The 21,876-nt window shown below is 45.8% G+C and overlaps 1 protein-coding gene across 1 annotated transcript; it reads left to right on the forward strand.

Moving 5' to 3' along the window:
* Positions 1-707: 707 nt before the first annotated feature.
* On the forward strand, positions 708-19,679 carry LOC310835954 (uncharacterized protein). The gene is made up of 2 exons (XM_083720920.1): positions 708-872; positions 18,299-19,679. Exon 2 carries the CDS (start codon positions 18,473-18,475, stop codon positions 19,535-19,537), a length of 1,065 nt encoding a protein of 354 aa, XP_083577046.1. The 5' UTR covers positions 708-872; positions 18,299-18,472; the 3' UTR covers positions 19,538-19,679.
* The last annotated feature ends 2,197 nt before the right edge of the window (positions 19,680-21,876 follow it).

Here is a 21,876-nt window from a genome sequence, read left to right on the forward strand (position 1 = left end):
AAGATCATGGCCACTGGTCCCATCACCTCCTGGAAAATAGAAGGGGAAGAAATGGAGGTAGTGAGAGATTTTACTTTCTTGGGCTCAATGATCACTGCAGATGGTGACAGCAGCCACGAAATTAAAAGACGCCTGCTTCTTGGGAGAAGGGCAATGACAGGCCTAGACAGCATCTTGAGAAGTAGAGACATCACCTTGCCAACAAAGGTTCGTATAGTTAAAGCTATGGTTTTCCCAGTAGTGATGTATGGAAGTGAGAGCTGGACCATAAAGAAGGCTGATCGCCGAAGAATTGATGCTTTTGAATTATGGTGCTGGAGGAGACTCTTGAGAGTCCCATGGACTGCAAGAAGATCAAACCTCTCCATACTGAAGGAAATCAACCCTGAGTGCTCACTGGAAGGACAGATTGTGAAGCTGAGGCTCCAGTACTTTGGCCACCTCATGAGAAGAGAAGACTCCCTGGAGAAGACCCTGATGCTGGGAAAGATGGGGGGCACAAGGAGAAGGGGACGGCAGAGGACGAGATGGTTGGATAGTGTTTTCGAGGTTACCAGCATGAGTTTGACCAAACTGCGGGAGGCAGTGGAGGACAGAGGTGCCTGGCGTTCTCTGGTCCATGGGGTCACGAAGAGTCGGACACGACTAAAGAACAACAAAAAGAAGTTGAGGCAGGTGATTAGCTGTGGGGGGAGCTTATCAGATCTTGCAGGGCTGCAGCTGAAGAAGGAGCTAAAAGGGTTTTCTTGTGTGTGTGTTTCTTTGTGGTTGATTAGCTGCTCTCCCTGTGCAAAGGTCAGAGGGGGCAGGGTTTCTGTTGAGGCAGGTGATTAGCTGTGGGAGGAGCTTATCAGAGCTTGCAGGGCAGCGGCGTGCGCCTAGCGGTGTGCGCAGTTTGATCCGTCTTTTAGATTTAGGGGAGCTAGTCTCAAACGTTTGTTGGGGTAGACTTCCGCGCTGGGAGAGTAGGAGGAGACTTGGCGTCAAAGAACTTCTTTGCTGGAAGAAGTTCAAGAAACGCCCACTGACGGATTCTGCCAGCGATTGAGACAGCCACGGGTGAGAGGCTGTCCAGACAGAAAGGGTTCAACCAGGCAACCTAGCCAGGAGTGGCGACAACTTACACACGAGCAACCCCTAGAACCATTACAGCAATCCGTCAGTATGCACCCTGAGGTCCAGCTTGGTAAAAAATTTCGCCTGCCTCACCCGTGTTAAAATGTCGTCAATCCTGGGCATTGGGAAGGTCTATGGGGGGGGGGTAGTCTATCCGCCTCCTTCTCGCTGAAGACCTCCTGCAGGTCAGCATATTGGGGTAGCACCTTCCCTTTTGGCTCCACCGCCATTCCCGCCACCCTGGCAACTGTCATCCTTGGGTCCCCCCCCCATGCAGTGTTCCAAGCAGTAAGCTGACCCAGAGCTTGCAGGGCAGCAGCTGAAGAAGGTGCAAAAAGGGCTTTCTTGTGTGTGTTTCTTGTGGCTGATTAGCTGCTCTCCCTGTGCAAAAGGTCAGAGGGGGCAGGGTTTCTGTTGAGGTAGGTGATTAGCTGTGGGAGGAGCTTATCAGAGCTTGCAGGGCAGTTTGTTCCATCTTTTAGATTTAGGGGAGCTAGTCTCAAACGTTTGTTAGGGGAGACCTAGGGTTTTTTTTGGGGGGGGGGAGATTTATTTGTCCTGTCTTCACACTTTTTATGATGGAGGACCGCTGTAGTCACCCCCAACGACACATTCTCAAGATGGAGGGTGAGGGAACAGCTGCAGTCGCCTGCGGTTCCTGCGAAATGTTTGCCATCTTGCCAAAGGTTGCAGGCAGCTTTACCTGCAGCAATTGCATGTTGATTGCCCTCTTAAAAGACAAAGTCCAGCAACTGGAGGAACGTGTAGCTACGCTCCAAATAATTAGAGAGCTGGAGCTCTTCTTGGAAGCAACAGAGCACACTGTCTCCACCAAGGAGGAGACAGGGGACTCCCCTGAGAAGGAGGCTAGTTCACCAACACAGGAGCCAGATATATGGAGAAACATGACTCAAAGAAGTAGGAGGCCCAGGGTTCGCTCTGATTTTTTAGAAATACACAATCACTTTGAGGTCCTTTCCCCTAGCACGGAAGACGAAGAGCAGACTCCATTTGAGGATCTCTCCCTCATTACAGTCGATCAGGTATATGAAGACGAGCAGCAAAGTCAGTCCTCAGGGAATGTGCAGGCGACCTTGGAACGGACAGCTCACGGAAGAACACCGACCAGGAGGCGTGTAGTGGTGATAGGGGATTCCCTACTGAGGGGAACAGAAGCAGTGATCTGTGGGCCTGACAAGATGTCTCGGGAAGTGTGCTGTCTCCCCGGAGCTAAGATCCAAGATGTAACTGAACGACTGCAAGGAATCATAAAACCCACTGACAAATACCCCTTCCTCTTGGTTCATGTGGGAACCAATGACACTGCAAGCAATAGCCTCCAGAAGATCAAAAGAGACTACGAGGCTCTGGGCAGGAAATTGAAGCAATTAAATGCACAAATTGTCATCTCATCTGTCCTCCCAGTTGAATGACGTGGCCCAGGGAGAGAGGGGAAAATAGTGGAAGCGAACAGCTGGCTTCGCAAATGGTGTAAACAGGAACGGTTTGGATTCTTACATCACGGACTGCAGTTTCTTGAAGATGGACTTCTGGCAAGCGATGGGCTGCACCTCACAACAGTTGGGAGGAATGTTTTTGCCAAAAATCTCAGAAACCTCATCAGGAGGGCTTTAAACTGACTAATGTGGGGGAGGGAGACAGTGCTCCTGTATGTAGGAGTCTATCAATTGATGAAGATGATCATCCAAATGTCATAGACCAAATGGAGCAAACAGCATGCAGACCTAGTGGTGGGAGGAAAAAATCCTTAAATAAGAGACACGGGGGAATGATTAATGGATTAGTGGGAGAAGCAACAAGAGGAGCATTTTAGATCTGGTCCTAACCAATGTTGATGACCTGGTTAGTGGGGTAGAAGTGGAAGGGTCATTAGGTGCGAGTGATCATGCTCTTCTGAAGTTTACTATACAGCGGAAAGGAGCAGCCAAGCATACTAAGATTCAATTTCTTGACTCTAAGAAAGCCGACTTCATAAAACTTAGGGAAGTGCTGGGTGAGATCCCATGGACAGTAATACTAAAAGGAAAGGGAGTTCATGATGGCTGGGAGTTTGTTAAGAGGGAGATAGTAAAAGCACAACTTCAGGCAATACCAATGAGACGGAAACATGGAAGGTGCCTAAAGAAGCCAGGGTGGCTATCTAAAGAACTTTTAACTGAGTTAGGATTAAAAAAGGATGTGTACAAAAAATGGAAAAGGGGGGAAACCACCAAAGAGGAATTCAAACAAATAGCCAGCACGTGTAGACACAAAGTCAGAAAAGCTAAAGCACAGAATGAACTCAGGCTTGCTAGAGAGGTTAAAAGCAACAACAAAAAAGGCTTGTAGCAAAAGGAAGAACAAAGAAACAGTGGGGTCACTCAGAGGAGAAGATGGTGAAATGCAAACAGGGGACACAGAAAGGGCTGAACTCCTCAATGCCTTCTTTGCCTCAGTCTTCTCCGATAAAGAAAACAATGCCCGACCTATAGAATTTGTAGCAAATGATTCAGCAGAGGAAACACAGCCCAGAATAACTAAGGAGATAGTACAAGAATACTTGGCTAGTCTAGATGTATTCAAGTCTCCAGGGCCAGATGAACTGCACACAAGAGTATTAAAAAAACTGGCAGATGTGATCTCAGAACCACTGGCAGTCATCTTTGAGAATTCCTGGAGAACAGGCGAAGTCCAAGCAGACTGGAGGAGGGCAAATGTTGTCCCTATTTTCAAAAAGGGGGAAAGAGAGGACCCAAATAATTACCGCCCAGTCAGTCTGACATCAATACCAGGGAAGATTCTGGAGCAGATCATTAAGCAAACAGTCTGTGAGCACCTAGAAAGCAATGCTGTGATTACCAATAGTCAGCATGGATTTCTGAAAAATAAGTGTAATGGTTATATGGGGTTGCTCGTGCGTAAGTTGCCGCCACTCCTGGCTAGGTGGCCTGGTTAAACCTTTCCTGGCTGGACAGCCCCTCACTTCGTGGCTGTTCAGTCGCTGGCAGAATCCGACAGTGGGCGTTTCTTAAACCTTTTCCAACATAAAAGTTGTTTGAAGCCCAGTCTCCTCCTACTCTCCCTGCGCGGAAGTCTTCTGCGCAGGGAGGGCGTGGGTAGCGGAGGACCTGTGCTCTCCCCGCTGGTGTCCAGTGAAGAGTCTCTGAGCCTGCTCTCTGCTTCCCCCATTGGCCCCCCTCCATCCCTGGTGTTGCGCTGATTTTCTTCCCCAACAGGAGACCTGCCTCTCTCCCTCTCCAGCATCGTCGTGGAGCCTCGCCTCCTCCTCTCGTTCCGATGGCAGTTCCCTGACATCCATCTCTCCCCCAGAACCCCCTCCACCCCCGGCCCGACCTCTGGATCCAACTTCGTCCCTGTCCTCGGCCGACGATGCAGGAAATCCTCGGAAGGAGCTGTCGCCATCCTCAGAGGATTCAAAACCCGCTTCCCACCCTCTCTGATCTCTCCCCGCGGAGTGGGCCTCCCAGTCTGAATCCTCCCTCTCCAACGCTTCTCCTCCCTCCTCTTCGGAGTCAGGAAAACCCTCGAACTCCTCCTCGTTGTCGGTGGTGCCAAATTGCTCCTTCCAGAATCTCGCTGGTGGTTTTGGTTTGTGTGGGAACCGACTGTGGAACTCTTCCACTAGATACCCATCATTGATTGCCTCCGCGGGAAGCCATGTGCCTTCGGACCGGGGTTCTCCCTCTCAAGCGACCAAGTACTCTACCTTGCGCCCCCGCCACCTGGAATCGAGTATTTCCGTGGCTTGGTTGTGGTGTTCCCTCTCCTCTACCTACGGGTGGGTGGTGACTCCTCCCTCCCGGCCCGGAAATTCCTGCCCCTCCCTGTACGGTGAGAGTAGGGACCTATGGAACACCGGATGTATCTTCATGCTGTCAGGCAACTTGAGCTTGAATGCCATAGGGTTCACCTGCTGTGTTACCTCAAAAGGTCCCAGCCGCTTTGGCTGCAACTTCTTGCTCCCTCCCTTCAGGGGTAACCCTTGGGTTGACAACCACACCCGGTCTCCCACCCGTATGGCCTCCCCCTCCGGATGGTGCTTGACTGCCTGCCTCTTGTAAAATTCCTTGGCCCGCTCCAAGTTCATCTTGAGTTGCTGGTGCAAGGCCTCCATTTCTTCCACAAACTGCTCTGCCGCAGGTACACTCCATCCTTCCTCCCCTCTCCCCGGGAAGGCACTGGTGTGACATCCATAATTGGCCATGAATGGGCTCATTCCCATGGACACATGTTCAGCGTTATTGTACGCAAATTCAGCCAGCACTAATTTCTCTACCCAATCGTTCTGTCTCTTGCTGACGTAGCAGCGTAGGTATTGCTGGAGTATACTGTTCGCTCTTTCTGCTTGCCCGTTGGTTTCCGGGTGTCTCGCAGTCAAGAAGCCATGAACGGGCTCATTCCCGTGGACACGTGTTTGTTAGGATATTTCCGTTCCACCTTAAAAGGGAGCAGGCTTTTCTGTGTCAGAGTCTGCGTATTTCCTGTTCACAGGGTGTTTATGTTTGCTATTGCATTCGTTTTCTCTCTCGGTTCCTGAACACGCTAGCAGGCGGTCATGATTTTCTTTGTTCTGACCAACGCTGAATAAACTTGTAAATATGCTCTCCTGCTGTGCAACTTTCGCTGTGTGAATTCTGCTGATAGAGTGTGCATCAGCCCAGGAATGTGGCAATCTATTTCTGGAGCTCGTGTCGCTAATCGCTGATACTGTATCTACGGGAGGTCGATGGACGTCCGGAGTCCGGAGTCGGCGTGGAGGCAGTGATGGACTTTGTCTCCCTGGCAGTATCCCAACAACAGCTTATGGGCCCAGATTCATGGCACTTACAGGAGAGTAAGACAGCGACAGACTGCTGAGGTATGTGTGGAAAAGCAAAAGCAAAATAAGGCCTTTCTGTTTGCCGGCAAAAGTCTCTGATGTCCGGCTGGTCTAATTGGCCTGGGAGCCGAGCTAAGCAGGCTTCGTGATTAATGAGCTGCCGAGATAAGAAGTCTTTGAAGGCAAAAAGGCTCACGGCTCAAGCAAAAGGCTGAAATGGAGTTTTTCCAAGCCTCAGATGATGGCACTAAGTGTCCAAAGTTAAACAGGCACAATTATGATACCTGGGCAAGGTACTGTGAGAGCTTGCTGCGACAATTTGGAGTGTGACATACTGTGTGTGAGGCCCCTCCAGTTCCTCTGACAGAGAGATGGAAGGCTCAGAATTCGACGGCTGTAGACATAATAGTCTTGTCCGTCTCTCTGGAGGAAATTAAAACGCTTGCTGACAACGTGACTGCACGACAGATGTGGAATGCTTTGAAGAAAGCTCATCTGCCAGTCATCCCAGCTCAGAGTCTGAATGCCCAGAGTGTGAATGCATCGGAGGTCCTGGCTGTTTCCCAGAATGCGAATGAATGCAGGGATGCTGAGGGCACCGGTTGCAAGTTGCAGGGGGAGCAGACTGTGATGTCATCCCAGGCAGCATTCCAGTCTCCAGGGGGAGCCAAGGAGTCGGCAGCTGAGAGCTCTGTTTCTCGTGGGAGCCAAGGTCATCGTCTTTGCAGAGGCCGGAAGGCCAGAGGTAAACAGAGCAAGATGCCTGCAGATGGCCCGAAGCAGAGGGAGGGTGAAGAGCCCACGCCAGTGGAAAACAAGGCTTTGTTAGCAGGCACTGCTTCACCAAAGGCTAAAGGCAAGTTTAATGGCCAGGAGCAGGGGGGCAAGCAGCAAAAGCCCACGCCGGTGGAAAACAAGGTTTTGCTTGCCAGAAGAGCTGCTCCAAAGGCTAAGGCCAGGTTTGTTATTGATTCGGGGTGTACCCGCCATGTTTCAAAAGACCGGCACCTGTTTATCTCCTTCACACCTCAAGACGGAGAGATCCACCTGGCTGATGGAAGGACGTTGCAAATTGCAGGAAAAGGGACTGTGAAACTTGCAAGTCTGCACACTACCATCAGAGATGTACTTTTTGTTCCAGGTGCAGCGGACAATTTGCTCAGTGTCCCACAGCTGACTGGGCGTGGTTTTGAGATTTCCTTCAAGAGGAGCGTCTGTGTCATCAGGAAAGGCAAAGAGGACATTTTGCATGCAAAGTTTATGGATGGCTTATTCTGTATAACTTATGATGACGATGCTGTTGTGTCTAATGTTGATTCTTGTTGTGTTGCACAAACTAACAAAGTTCTTCATGCAGGATGCATTCATGAAGCAAATCGAAGATTTTGTCACATGTCTTGGCAGGCGCTGGCCAAGATGCCTGGGTTGGTTGAAGGTTTGAACATCAAACCTTGTAAGTATCACATGAAATGTGTATCTTGTGCAGAGAACAAGGTGATGGTTGCTCCAAAAGGCAAGGAGTCTAGCAGGCAGGCTTCCAAACCCTACCAGCTAGTGCACGCAGACCTGGTTGGTCCACTTGCGCCCTCTTTGGGTGGAGCAAGGTACTTCATGGTTCTAATTGATTCTTTTTCTAGGTACATTCATGTGTTTATGCTTGAGAAGAAATCACAAGCGTTTCCTAGGTTCAAGGCATTCTGTGCTTGGTTGGAGAATGTTCATGGAAAACGTATCGGCTGTTTGTTTACTGATCGAGGCAGGGAGTTCACCTCTCAGCAGTTTGAAGCTTTCCTGACTGAGAGGGGAATCCAGCATGACTTGTCAACGCCTAGATCGCCATGGATGAATGGACTTGCTGAGCGAGCAAAGCAAACTTTGCTTCAAGGCCTGAAAACCTTGTTGCATGATGCCAACCTCCCTGAGAAGTTTTGGGGGGAAGCTATTTCGACGCTTACTTATTCCTATAATTGCAGACTGTCATCACCTATAGGTTGCACTCCCTACGAGAAGATGTTTGGTAATAAACCGAACACCAAGCACATGAGAATCTTTGGTTCTGACATGTGGGTACACACCCCACAAAGCAACAAGCTTGGGAAGCGTGGGGCACATGGTTTGTTCATGGAGGACGAGAAAGGTGCATACAGGGTATGGATGACTGATTTTAAGTCCATAAAGTTCACAAGGAGTGTTGAGTACAATTCTAAGTGGAGGGGAAATGTGGGAATTTTCCAGATTTACCCAGAGGAGGATGAAGGTGATGTGCACAAACCAACATTGAAAGATTACTTGATACACCCACTAATGGAGGTTTGCAATGAGATTATGGAGGGGAAGAAAGCACCGGAAACGTGGAAAGAAGCTTTCATCACATTGATACCTAAATCAGAATTGGAAAAGACACAACTTAAGAACTACCGTCCCATTTCCCTTCTTAATGTGGATTACAAAATCTTCGCAGACATTTTAGCAAACAGATTTAAAAAGGTTTTAAGTGATGTGATCCATAAAGATCAGGCAGGCTTTCTCCCAGGAAGACATTTGTTTGCCAACACAAGGAATATTATTGACATTTTAGAACTTCTGCAAACAAATATTAATACAAGAGCAGTGCTAATATTTATAGATGCGGAGAAGGCCTTTGACAATATTTCTTGGAAGTTTATGAAGAAAAACTTGCAAGGGATGGGAGTGGGACGGGGATTTGAAAATGGGATAGATGCAATCTATTCAGAACAAAAGGCCAAATTGATAGTTAACAATGTGGTGACAGAAGAGTTTAAAATTGAAAAAGGAACACGACAAGGTTGTCCTATTTCCCCTCTGTTATTTATTTCGGTCCTGGAGGTGCTCCTGAATATGATTAGAGGGGACCGGTTGGTGGAAGGAATTCAGGTCGGAGCGAAACAATATAAACTTAAGGCTTTTGCAGATGACCTAGTTTTGACCTTACAGGAGCCAGAATCTAGTACAAAAAGGGCATTACAATTGATTCAAGACTTTGGTTGGGTGGCGGGATTTAAACTAAATAAACAAAAAACTAAGGTACTGGAAAAAAAATTGACAACTTCAGAGTCAGAAAGGTTTCAGAAAGAGACAGAGTTAAATGTGGTTAAAAAAGTAAAATATATAGGGGTGAACATAACAGCAAAGAATCTGAGTTTATTTAAGGACAATTATGAAAAGTGTTGGTCAGAAATCAAGAGGGACTTAGAAAGTTAGTCAAGATTGAAACTTTCCTTGTTGGGCCGAATTGCTGCTATAAAAATGAATGTATTGCCAAGGATGCTGTTTTTTTTCCAGACTCTACAGATTGTGGACAAAATGGAGTGTTTCTGGAGGTGGCAAAAAGATATTTCTAAATTTGTCTGGCAGGGCAAAAAGCCCAGAATTAAGTTTAAAATACTAACTGATGCTAAAGAAAGAGGGGGGGGGGTTTGCCCTGCCAGACTTAAGGTTGTATTATGAATCAGCAGCTTTTTGCTGGCTGAAAGATTGGCTGCTTCTTGAAAACACTGATGTTTTAGATTTGGAAGGATTTAATAATGCTTTTGGATGGCATGCATATCTGTGGTATGACAAGGTTAAGATTCACAAGAATTTCAAGAACCATATTGTAAGGAAAGCAGTGTTTAATGTCTGGACAAAATACAAAGACTTATTAGAAAATAAGACCCCGAGGTGGTTATCACCTATGGAAGCTAAAGCAGTGAAAAGACCCAATATGGAGGTCAAATGTCCAAAGTATTGGGAAATATTAGAAAGAGATGGAGACAATTGGAGATTGCAGAGTTTGGAGAAACTAAAAGATAAAGTGCGAGATTGGCTACATTATGCTCAGATTATTATTATTTTTTTATAAATATTTTATTAAGATTTTTGAATAAAAATGCAAAGATAAAGAAACAGTATAACATATATCATAACATACTTTCTTAACATCTTTGGACTCCCTCACACCTCCCGCTCCCATTTGCATCATTGTCAATTCTTGCCCGCAATTTATCATCTTGTTTACACTCTTGTGTCAGGTTCATTTAAATATAATCTGTTAGTTCTCCAATAGGTTTATAATTTTTCCTCAAACTTACTTATCATCTTAATTCCGTCTAGTTTAGTGGTGCACAATTATTTATGATCTAGCATCCTTTCTTAACATTCAACCAAATTACAATGTTTTTTTAAATAAGTCTTGAATTTCTTCCAATCTTCTTCGACCCTCTCCTCTCCCAGGTCTCGGATTCTGCCAGTCATCTCAGCTAGTTCCATATAGTCCATCAGTTGCATCTGCCACTCTTCCAGCGTGGGTAGATCTTGAGTTTTCCAATTCTTAGCGATGAGTATCCTTGCTGCCGTTGTTGCGTACATGAAAAATGTTCGGTCCTTCTTTAACACCTTCTGACCGACAATGCCCAAAAGGAAGGCCTCTGGTTTCTTAGTGAAGGTATACTTAAATACCTTTTTCAGCTCATTATATATCATTTCCCAGAAGGCCTTCACCCTAGGGCAGGTCCACCAGAGGTGAAAGAATGTTCCTTCTTTTTCTTTACATTTCCAACATTTATTATCAGACAAATGGTATATCTTGGCAAGTTTAACTGGGGTCATGTACCATCTATATATCATTTTCATTACATTTTCCTTCAAAGCGTTACATGCAGTGAAGTTCAACCCGGTGGTCCACAACCTTTCCCAGTCCTCGAACATGATATTATACCCAATGTCCTGTGCCCAATTTATCATAGCTGATTTAACCATTTCATCTTGTGTGTCCCATTTTAACAGCAAGTTATACATTCTTGAGAGTACCTTAGTCTTTGGTTCTAACAATTCTGTTTCCAACTTCGATTTCTCCACCTGGAACCCTAGCTTTTTGTTACATTATGCTCAGATTAAAGAGGCTTTTAAATTGGATAAAAAGTTAGGATTCCAGGTGGAAAAATCGAAATTGGAAACAGAACTGCTAGAACCTAAGACTAAATTACTTTCAAGAATGTATAGCTTGCTGCTCAGGTGGAATACACAGGATGAAACGGTTAAATCAGCTATGATAAAGTGGGCACAGGACATTGGGTATAATATCATGTTTGCTGACTGGGAAAAGTTATGGACCACCGGTATGAAGTTTACGGCATGTAATGCCTTGAAAGAAAATATTATGAAAATGATATATAGGTGGTACATGACCCCAGTCAAGCTAGCAAAAATATATCACCTGTCAGATAACAAGTGTTGGAAATGTAAGGAAACTGAAGGAACGTTTTTTCACCTCTGGTGGACTTGCCCTAAGGTTAAGGCCTTCTGGGAAATGATATATAATGAGCTGAAAAAGGTATTTAAGTATACCTTTCCCAAGAAACCAGAGGCCTTCCTTTTGGGCATTGTTGGCCAGAGGGTGTTAAAGAATGATCGAACACTATTTATGTATGCAACAACAGCAGCAAGGATACTCGTCGCCAAATATTGGAAAACTCAAGATTTGCCCACGCTGGAGGAATGGCAGATGCAACTGATGGACTACATGGAGCTTGCAGAAATGACCGGCAGAATCCGAGACCTGGGACAGGAAGCTGTGGAAGAGGACTGGAAGAAATTTAAGGACTATCTACAAAAACATTGTAAACTATATGAGTGCTAAGAAGGATGAGAGAATTGAAAATAACAGGGCCCATAGAGTTAGTTGATAAAATTATGAGAATGAGTGAATTTTACAAGAAAAAAAGAAATTTTGAATAAACATTGTGTTAAAATTAGGAACCTAAGACCTAGATAAAAATATTCAAAGTTAGGGACAAAATATTGGAAATGTGTATAATAAGAATTGAAACAAGGTGATAAGTTGCTGGCTAAAGTTTTGTAAATTGGAATGCAAGAGCGGGAGATGTGAGGAAGTCCAAAAGATGAAGAAAAGATGGGTATTATAAGATGTTAAATTTTATGTTTGTTCTTTTTTCTGTCTATTATCTGTTTATTCTGTCTTTTCTCTATTGTACTAACAAAACTCTTAATTAAAAAATAAAAAAAAAGATGTGCACAAACCAGATGATGTTGAGAAAGCTGAGGATGATGATGATGATGGTGATGATCAGAGTTCGGATTCCAGTTCAGTTGGTGGCGCTGCTGCTGGTGTCAGCGACAGTGATGACACAGCAGACTACAAGAGCGCAAAGGCCTCAGTCAGACCATCTGATGCGTCTGACAATGAACTGGAGGAACCACTGTTCATACATTGGTCACTTTTCTCCTAAGAGGGAGGAGATGAGTCCAGAAGACTTGCGTCTAGTTCGCAGGTCTGAAAGAGCGACCAAAGGCAGACCTCCAAAGAGATTTGCTGATGAGTTTGCTAAGACGGCAACTGCTGTTCTTAGTAGCTCAGAGAAGGTATGGGAACCTTTAAGTTTCAAAGAGGCTCAGGAGTTAACCTCTAAAGATGAAACAAAAAAAAATCCTTCCAGTAGCACCTTAAAGACCAACTAAGTTAGTTCTTGGTATGAGCTTTCGTGTGCATGCACACTTCAGAAGAAGTGGTATCTGAAGAAGTGTGTATGCACACGAAAGCTCATACCAAGAACTAACTTAGTTGGTCTTTAAGGTGCTACTGGAAGGAATTTTTTTTGTTTTGACTATGGCAGACCAACACGGCTACCTATCTGTAACTGCCTCTAAAGATGCTGAGCCTTAGCTAAATGCCATGAAGGCTGAAGTTGATTCCTTGAACAGGAACCAAACTTGGGAGCTGGTACCCAGGAATGAGACTGGTTGGCAGCAAATGGGTCTTCAAGGCCAAGACAGACCAGAATGGCAAGGTTGTCAGACACAAAGCCAGATTGGTTGCCAGAGGTTTTTCACAGGTACCAGGACAGGATTACCACGAGACCTACTCACCCACTGTCAAATATGAGAGCATTCAGCTGATGCTCAAGATAGCTGCAGAGGAGAAACTGCATGTTTCCCATCATGACATTAATACAGCTTTTTTGTATGGGATTTTGGGGGAGGAGCTGTACATGCTTCCACCTGATGGAATGCAGATACAGAAGGGAATGGTCTGTAAACTGCGGAAATCCTTATATGGTCTCAAACAGAGTGCCAGGTGTTGGAACACAAAGCTCACTGAGACGTTGCTTTCTCTAGGTTTTCACCAGGGCAAAGCTGATCCGTGTGTGTTTGTCAAGGAGGAGGGGCAAAACAAACTGTATTGTTTATGTTTTGTTGATGATCTTCTGATGTTTTGGAAGAATCAGGCTTTTTACAAAAGCACCCTTGCTCAGCTGAAGGAGCACTTTGACATGAAGAATCTTGGTGAGGTATCCAACTATCTTTCTCTGCAGGTGGAGAAGGACCAAGCAGGTAATTTTCTGGTACACCAAACACAGAAAATTGCTGATGTATTAACCAGGTTGAATTTGGTTGATGCAAACCCAGCAGACACACCGATGGTGACAGGTTACCAGGTAGATAGTACTGCTGAAGCGTTTTCTGACACTACGCTGCACAGATGTATTCTAGGCTAGTTGAATTTCATTGCTAGATGTTCAAGACCTGACATAGCTGTAAGCACTAACCTGCTTAGCAGACATGCTAACAATCCTACTGTTCAGGATTGGAAAGCTCTGAAGCGCATAGCCCGCTATTTGAAAGGGACTATGCACTACAGGCTGAGGTTCACCAGTCAGAAGATTGGAGGTCTTGAAATCTTTGCAGATGCTAGTTTGGGAAGTGACACCACGGATGGTACAAGCACTTCTGGAGTATGCTACATGTACAACCACTGTCTGTTTGACTGGTTGTGCAAAAAGCAGACAACAGTGAGCCTAAGTTCCTGTGAAGCAGAACTCAATGCTCTGTCATTTTCACTCATGGATTGTGAATGGTTGATGCAACTGTTTAAGGACATCGGGGTTTCTGTGAAATGTCCTATACAAGTGTATCAAGACAATAGATCCTGTTTGGCTTTGCTGAACTCAGAGAGTTGCAAGCAAAGAACCAAGTACTTGCAGATTAAGCTACATCGTGCAAGAGAGTGTATTCAAAAAGGACTCATTCAGGTGTCCTACATGCCAGGAAATGAAATTCCTGCTGATCTGTTGTCTAAGGTTGTTAACAGAGAACAACTTCAGGCTTACGTACAGAGGTTGCAATTGGGTTGAACCACAGGGACTACAGGTTACACGGAAAGGTGGAGGATTTTAGGATATTTCCGTTCCACCTTAAAAGGGAGCAGGCTTTTCTGTGTCACAGAGTCTGCGTATTTCCTGTTCACAGGATGTCTATGTTTGCTATTCCTTTCGTTTTCTCTCTCGGTGCCTGAAAACGCTAGCAGGCGGTCATGTTTGTTCTTTGTTCTGACCAACGCTGAATAAACTTGTAAATATGCTCTCCTGCTGTGCAACTTTCGCTGTGTGGATTCTGCTGATAGATTGTGCATCAGCCCAGGAATGTGGCAATCTATTTTTGGAGCTCGTGTCGCTAATCGCTGATACTGTATCTACGGGAGGTCGATGGACGTCGAGAGTCGGCGTGGAGGCAGTGATGGCCTTTGTCTCCCTGGCAGTATCCCAACAGTGTTCAGCGTTATTGTATGCAAATTCAGCCAGCGCTAGTTTCTCTACCCAATCATTCTGTCTCTCGCTGACATAGCAGCGTAGGTATTGCTGGAGTATACTGTTCGCTCGTTCTGCTTGTCCGTTGGTTTCCGGGTGTCTCGCCGTCGAGAACCCCACCTCGACCGGCAGCAAGCTCATGAGCTTCCTCCAGAACCTTGAAGTAAATTGTTTCCCGCAATCTGAGATGACCCTCGAGGGAGTCCCATGCAACCTGAATATGTGATCCACAAACAATCTGGCCGTTTCCTCTGCCGTCACCGCATGCGAGCAAGCTATGAAATGGCACATTTTTGTCAGTAAGTCGACTACTACCATGACTGCTGTCTTCCCTCTTGATTTGGGCAAATTAGTCATAAAATCAATGGACACCACCTCCAAGGGTCTTCCCGGCGTGGGTAAGGGTTCCAGTAACCCTGCAGGGGCTGCCCTCTCCCCCTTTGCCCTCTGGCAGCGGTCGCACCCCCGTACGTACTCCCGTACATCTTCCCATACCCTTGGCCACCAGAACTGCCTGGTGACAAGCAGCATGGTCTTGTGCTGACCAAAGTGCCCCGCTGTTGGGTTGTCGTGGAGTTGTTTGAGTACCCTTCCCCTCAATGTCTCCCCCAGTACGTACAGCGCTCCCTTATAGTACAGTACCCCTTCCTTTTCCTCAAATTCTCCCTGGTTTTCCCTTCCTTCCCGTAGTTCCCTGATCTTAGTTTGGGCGAACCCGTCGTCCCTGGTGAGACCGGCTAGTTCTCGTTTCCCAACCAACACTCCCCCCCCCACCCATTTGTCCTCGGGGAACACGTGTCGGGCTTCCGGCGGTCCCTCTCCTTCCATGTACTCCGGCTTCCGGGAAAGAGCATCGGCTCTAACATTCTCCGCTCCCCGCACATACCGGATCTCGAAGGAAAACTTGGAGAACTCTTGTGCCCATCGAATCTGTCTCTGGTTGAGTACTCGCACAGTCCTCCAGTACTCCAAGTTCTTGTGATCCGTGCAAACCTGGATCTTGTGCCGCGCCCCTATTAACAGATGTCTCCATCGGCGAAACGCTGCATAGATAGCTAGCAGTTCGCGGTCATACACCGTGTAGTTCTTTTTTAAAAAAAATAATTTTTATTAATTTTCACAGCCAACAAAAAACAGAAAAAAGAAAACAACAGCGCACACAAAAAGAGAAAAGAAATAGACATACAAAACACAAAAAGCGTGACTTCCCCATACCTCCCTTACACTGCATCCTTGTTTTGCAATTTTTCAGCAACCCTTTAGTCCTTTTTTCTATTTGTATCTCTCTCAGATTTCTTAACATTATTATTTACAGCTGTGATTCTCTGTTTCTTATCCCCTGACATCTTAACAGTCCACAATCTTACAACAATTTTTAAGATATAATTTAAATTTTTTCCAATCCTCCTCCACTGTCTCTTTCCTCTGGTCACGGATTCTGCCGGTCATCTCTGCCAGTCCCATAAATTCAGTCACCTTCATCTGCCATTCTTCCAGAGTGGGTAGTTCTTGCGTCTTCCAATACTTTGCCAAAAGAATTCTTGCCGCTGTAGTTGCATACATAAAGAATGTCCTATCCTTTTTTGGTACCAGTTGGCCAACCATACCCAGGAGAAAAGCCTCCGGCTTCTTTGAAAAGGTCCACTTAAGGACTTTCTTAAGTTCATTATAGATCATTTCCCAGTAGGCCTTAATCCTTGGGCAGGTCCACCAAAGGTGGTAAAAAGTTCCTTCAGACTCATTACATTTCCAGCATTTGTTATTGGGCAAATGATAGATCTTTGCAAGCTTGACTGGTGTCATGTACCACCTATAGATCATTTTCATTATATTCTCTTTAAGGGCACTACATGCCGTAAATTTTATACCAGTGGTCCATAACTGCTCCCAGTCAGCAAACATGATGTCATAACCAATATCCTGTGCCCATTTAATCATAGCTGATTTAACCGTTTCTTCCTGTGTATTCCATTTCAGCAGCAAGTTATACATTCTAGACAGATTCTTAGTATTGGGTTCTAGCAGTTCTATTTCTAACTTCGACCTCTCCTTCTGGAATCCTACTTTCCTGTCTTGCTTAAATACCTCATTTATCTGATGATAATGTAACCAATCTCGAACTTTATGCTTTAGCTTATCATAACTCTTAAGTTTAAGCTTTTCACCATCTTGTTCTAAAATTTCACAGTATTTTGACCAATTGGTGTCCATGTTAAGTTTTTTCACTGCCTTAGCTTCCATTGGTGACAACCACCTGGGGGTTTTACTTTCCAACAAATCTTTATATCGAATCCAAACATTATACAATGCTTTCCTAACAATATGGTTTTTAAAACCCTTATGTACCTTTACCTTGTCATACCATAGATATGCATGCCAACATACACCGTGTAGTTCTGCTCCGACTTGTTCAGCTTCCTCGAGAAAAAGGCGCACGGCCTCCAGTCTTGCTGGGTTCCTGGCTGCAAATGTACGGCTCCTATGGCCCGGTCTGACGCGTCAGTCTCTAGCCTCATGGGCTTCTCCAGATCCACGTGCAGGAGCTGCTCTACCGACGCGAACGCTTTCTTCAGGCTTTCAAAGGATTGCTGGGCCCCTTCCGTCCAGACGAACTTCTTTTTGCACCTGAGACAGTCTGTGATGGGTGCTGTTAAATGAGTGAAGTTCTTGATGAACTTCCTGTAGAATTTGCTGAACCCTAGGAACCTCTGCACGTCCTTCTGGGTCTTGGGGGCCTTCCATTCCAGTACCGCCTGCACCTTGCTGGGGTCCATAGCTAGGCCCTTGTCTGACAACTTGTACCCCAGAAACTCGACCTCCCTTGTGTGAAATTGGCATTTTCCCAGCTTGACCCACAACTGGTGCTTCTGCAGTCTCTTTAGCACTTCCCTGACGTATTTGACATGTTGCTTCTCATTGTCAGAATAGATTAAGATGTCGTCCAAGAAGGCTACGCAGTTTTTGTACAGCAGGGACCCCAACACGTGGTGCATGAAAGCTTGAAAGCAGGCGGAGCAGGACTGTAATCCGAAGGGCATAACTAAGTATTCGAAGGCTCCTAGGGGGGTGAACATGGTGGTTTTCCATTCGTCTCCCTCCCTCATCCTGATCAAATTGTATGCACCCTGAGGTCCAGCTTGGTAAAAAATTTCGCCTGCCTCACCCGTGTTAAAATGTCGTCAATCCTGGGCATTGGGAAGGTCACGGGTTCTGATACCTGGTTTAGGGCCCTAAAATCTACGACTAATCTGGGCTGATTAGTATCCTTTTTGTCCACCAAGAACACCGGACTGCCCCCCACCGCCTTTGATTCTCTTATGAAACCTCTTTTCAGGTTCTTGTCAATAAATTCCCGCAGCTCCTGCATCTCCCTGTCTGACATGGCATACAGTTTACCCACCAGCAGCTGAGCCCCTGGGAGTAGGTTGATTTGGCAGTCAAAGGGCCTATGGGGGGGGTAGTCTATCCGCCTCCTTCTCGCTGAAGACCTCCTGCAGGTCAGCATATTGGAGTAGCACCTTCCCTTTTGGCTCCACCGCCATTCCCGCCACCCTGGCAACTGTCATCCTTGGGTCCCCCCCCCCCCCATGCAGTGTTCCAAGCAGTAAGCTGACCCAGAGCTTGCAGGGCAGCAGCTGAAGAAGGTGCAAAAAGGGCTTTCTTGTGTGTGTTTCTTGTGGCTGATTAGCTGCTCTCCCTGTGCAAAAGGTCAGAGGGGGCAGGGTTTCTGTTGAGGCAGGTGATTAGCTGTGGGAGGAGCTTATCAGAGCTTGCAGGGCAGCAGCTGAAGCCTAGTGGCACATGCAGTTTGATCCATCTTTTAGATTTAGGGAAGCTAGTCTCAAACGTTTGTTGGGGGAGACCTAGGGTTTTTTGGGGGGGGGGATTTATTTGTCCTGTCTTCACACTTTTTATGATGGAGGACCGCTGTAGTCACCCCCAACGACACATTCTCAAGATGGAGGGTGAGGGAACAGCTGCAGTCGCCTGCGGTTCCTGCGAAATGTTTGCCATCTTGCCAAAGGTTGCAGGCAGCTTTACCTGCAGCAATTGCATGTTGATTGCCCTCTTAAAAGGCAAAGTCCAGCAACTGGAGGAACGTGTAGCTACGCTCCAAAGAATTAGAGAGCTGGAGCTCTTCTTGGAAGCAACAGAGCACACTGTCTCCACCAAGGAGGAGACAGGGGACTCCCCTGAGAAGGAGGCTAGTTCACCAACACAGGAGCCAGATATATGGAGAAACATGACTCAAAGAAGTAGGAGGCCCAGGGTTCGCTCTGATTTTTTAGAAATACACAATCACTTTGAGGTCCTTTCCCCTAGCACGGAAGACGAAGAGCAGACTCCATTTGAGGATCTCTCCCTCATTACAGTCGATCAGGTATATGAAGACGAGCAGCAAAGTCAGTCCTCAGGGAATGTGCAGGCGACCTTGGAACGGACAGCTCACGGAAGAACACCGACCAGGAGGCGTGTAGTGGTGATAGGGGATTCCCTACTGAGGGGAACAGAAGCAGTGATCTGTGGGCCTGACAAGATGTCTCGGGAAGTGTGCTGTCTCCCCGGAGCTAAGATCCAAGATGTAACTGAACGACTGCAAGGAATCATAAAACCCACTGACAAATACCCCTTCCTCTTGGTTCATGTGGGAACCAATGACACTGCAAGCAATAGCCTCCAGAAGATCAAAAGAGACTACGAGGCTCTGGGCAGGAAATTGAAGCAATTAAATGCACAAATTGTCATCTCATCTGTCCTCCCAGTTGAACGACGTGGCCCAGGGAGAGAGGGGAAAATAGTGGAAGCGAACAGCTGGCTCCGCAAATGGTGTAAACAGGAACGGTTTGGATTCTTACATCACGGACTGCAGTTTCTTGAAGATGGACTTCTGGCAAGCGATGGGCTGCACCTCACAACGGTTGGGAGGAATGTTTTTGCTAAAAATCTCAGAAACCTCATCAGGAGGGCTTTAAACTGACTAATGTGGGGGAGGGAGACAGTGCTCCTGTATGTAGGAGTCTATCAATTGATGAAGATGATCATCCAAATGTCATAGACCAAATGGAGCAAACAGCATGCAGACCTAGTGGTGGGAGGAAAAAATCCTTAAATAAGAGACACGGGGGAATGATTAATGGATTAGTGGGAGAAGCAACAAGAGGAGCATTTTAGATCTGGTCCTAACCAATGTTGATGACCTGGTTAGTGGGGTAGAAGTGGAAGGGTCATTAGGTGCGAGTGATCATGCTCTTCTGAAGTTTACTATACAGCGGAAAGGAGCAGCCAAGCATACTAAGATTCAATTTCTTGACTCTAAGAAAGCCGACTTCATAAAACTTAGGGAAGTGCTGGGTGAGATCCCATGGACAGTAATACTAAAAGGAAAGGGAGTTCATGATGGCTGGGAGTTTGTTAAGAGGGAGATAGTAAAAGCACAACTTCAGGCAATACCAATGAGACGGAAACATGGAAGGTACCTAATGAAGCCAGGGTGGCTATCTAAAGAACTATTAACTGTGCCCACCTTGGAAGAATGGCAGATGCAAGTAATAGACTATATGGAGATGGCAGAAATGACTGGCAGAATCCGAGACCTGGGAAAAGAGTCGGTGGAAGAGGATTGGAAGAAGTTTAAAGACTATCTGCAGAAACATTGTAAAATCTATGAATGTTAAAATGATGTTGGATATAAAAATAATATGGCATTAGTGACAAAGTTAGAAAGAATATGCAAAAATGAACTAAAAATAAAAAGGGTTAAGATTAGAGTTATATTATGTCAAATTTAAACAATATGGTATAAGTGATTAAGCTATAAGGAGAAAGATCGGAGGCATAATAGGCTGAATTATATAATTACCAATGAGATTTGAAAGAGCGTAAGGATTTGCTGAACTTGATTGGGCAAAGGGGAACACAAAAAAAGGAGGTGTAAGGAAGTCAAGAAAGAGGGTTAAATAAGTATGAAGTTAAAAATTGGATTTTTTCTTTTTTATGTTTTTTACTATCTTTTTTGATGACTTTTTTATGTATTTTCTGTTTTCTGTATTTTCTTTGCATTTTTTGGCTATGTTGGTTCTTTCTTTCTTTTTTGTTTGTTTGTTGTATGCATGTATTTGCCTTTCTGTAAAACTCTAATAAATATTTTATTTTTTTTAAAAAGAACTTTTAACTGAGTTAGGGTTAAAAAAGGATGTGTACAAAAAATGGAAGAGGGGGGAAACCACCAAAGAGGAATTCAAACAAATAGCCAGTACGTGTAGACACAAAGTCAGAAAAGCTAAAGCACAGAATGAACTCAGGCTTGCTAGAGAGGTTAAAAGCAACAAAAAGGGCTTTTATGGGTATGTTCGTAGCAAAAGGAAGAACAAAGAAACAGTGGGGTCACTCAGAGGAGAAGATGGTGAAATGCAAACAGGGGACACAGAAAGGGCTGAACTCCTCAATGCCTTCTTGTCAGGGAACTGCCATCGAAGCCAGAGGCGGAGGGAAGGCTCCGGAGGGATGCCGGAGAGGGTCCCAGTAGGGAGAGAGGCAGCCCATCTGCTGGGGAAGGAAATCAGTGTAACACCAGTGAAGAAGGGGGGCAGATGGGGGAATCGGAGAGGAGGCTCCAGGACTCCTCGCCGGAGACCAGCGGGGAGAGCACAGGTACTCCGCTGCCCACACCCTCCCTGTGCAGAAGACTTCCGCGCTGGGAGAGTAGGAGGAGACTTGGCGTCAAAGAACTTCTTTGCTGGAAGAAGTTCAAGAAACGCCCACTGACAGATTCTGCCAGCGATTGAGACAGCCACGGGTGAGAGGCTGTCCAGACAGAAAGGGTTCAACCAGGCAACCTAGCCAGGAGTGGCGACAACTTACACACGAGCAACCCCTAGAACCATTACAGCAATCCGTCAGTTGCCGACGTTGCTTGTGCGCAGCCCCAGAGAGGCAGCACGATGAGCCAAACCAGGGCAGCCGGAGAGACGGAGCAAGCAGCTGGAGTGCAAAGTCTGGTAGAAGAATGGCAGATGAAACTGATGGACTACATGGAAATGGCGGAAATGACTGGCAGAATCCGATACCAGGGAGAAGAGTCGATGGAAGAAGATTGGAAAAAATTTAAAGTATATTTTAAAAAGTATTGTAAAATTAATGAATGTTAGAAAGATGCTAGAATGAACCTACATGTTCTTAGCAGAAAGGTTATAAAGAATTAGGTTAAAATGGATTGTTAATGGGTTAAAGTGTAAAATTTAAGGTTAAATTGCGTTAAGATAAATTATGGAATAAAACCTGAGAAAGAGGGAAAGGACTTGCTGAAACAATTATGAA

This window comes from Podarcis gaigeae (assembly GCF_964106915.1).
Source record: "Podarcis gaigeae genome assembly, chromosome: W".
Classification (NCBI taxonomy): Eukaryota; Metazoa; Chordata; class Lepidosauria; order Squamata; family Lacertidae; genus Podarcis; species Podarcis gaigeae.

Coding starts and splice junctions, on each gene's coding strand:
- LOC310835954 (XM_083720920.1), top strand. CDS start 18,473: ATGATGGAGGACCGCTGTAGTCACCCCCAACGACACATTCTCAAGATG.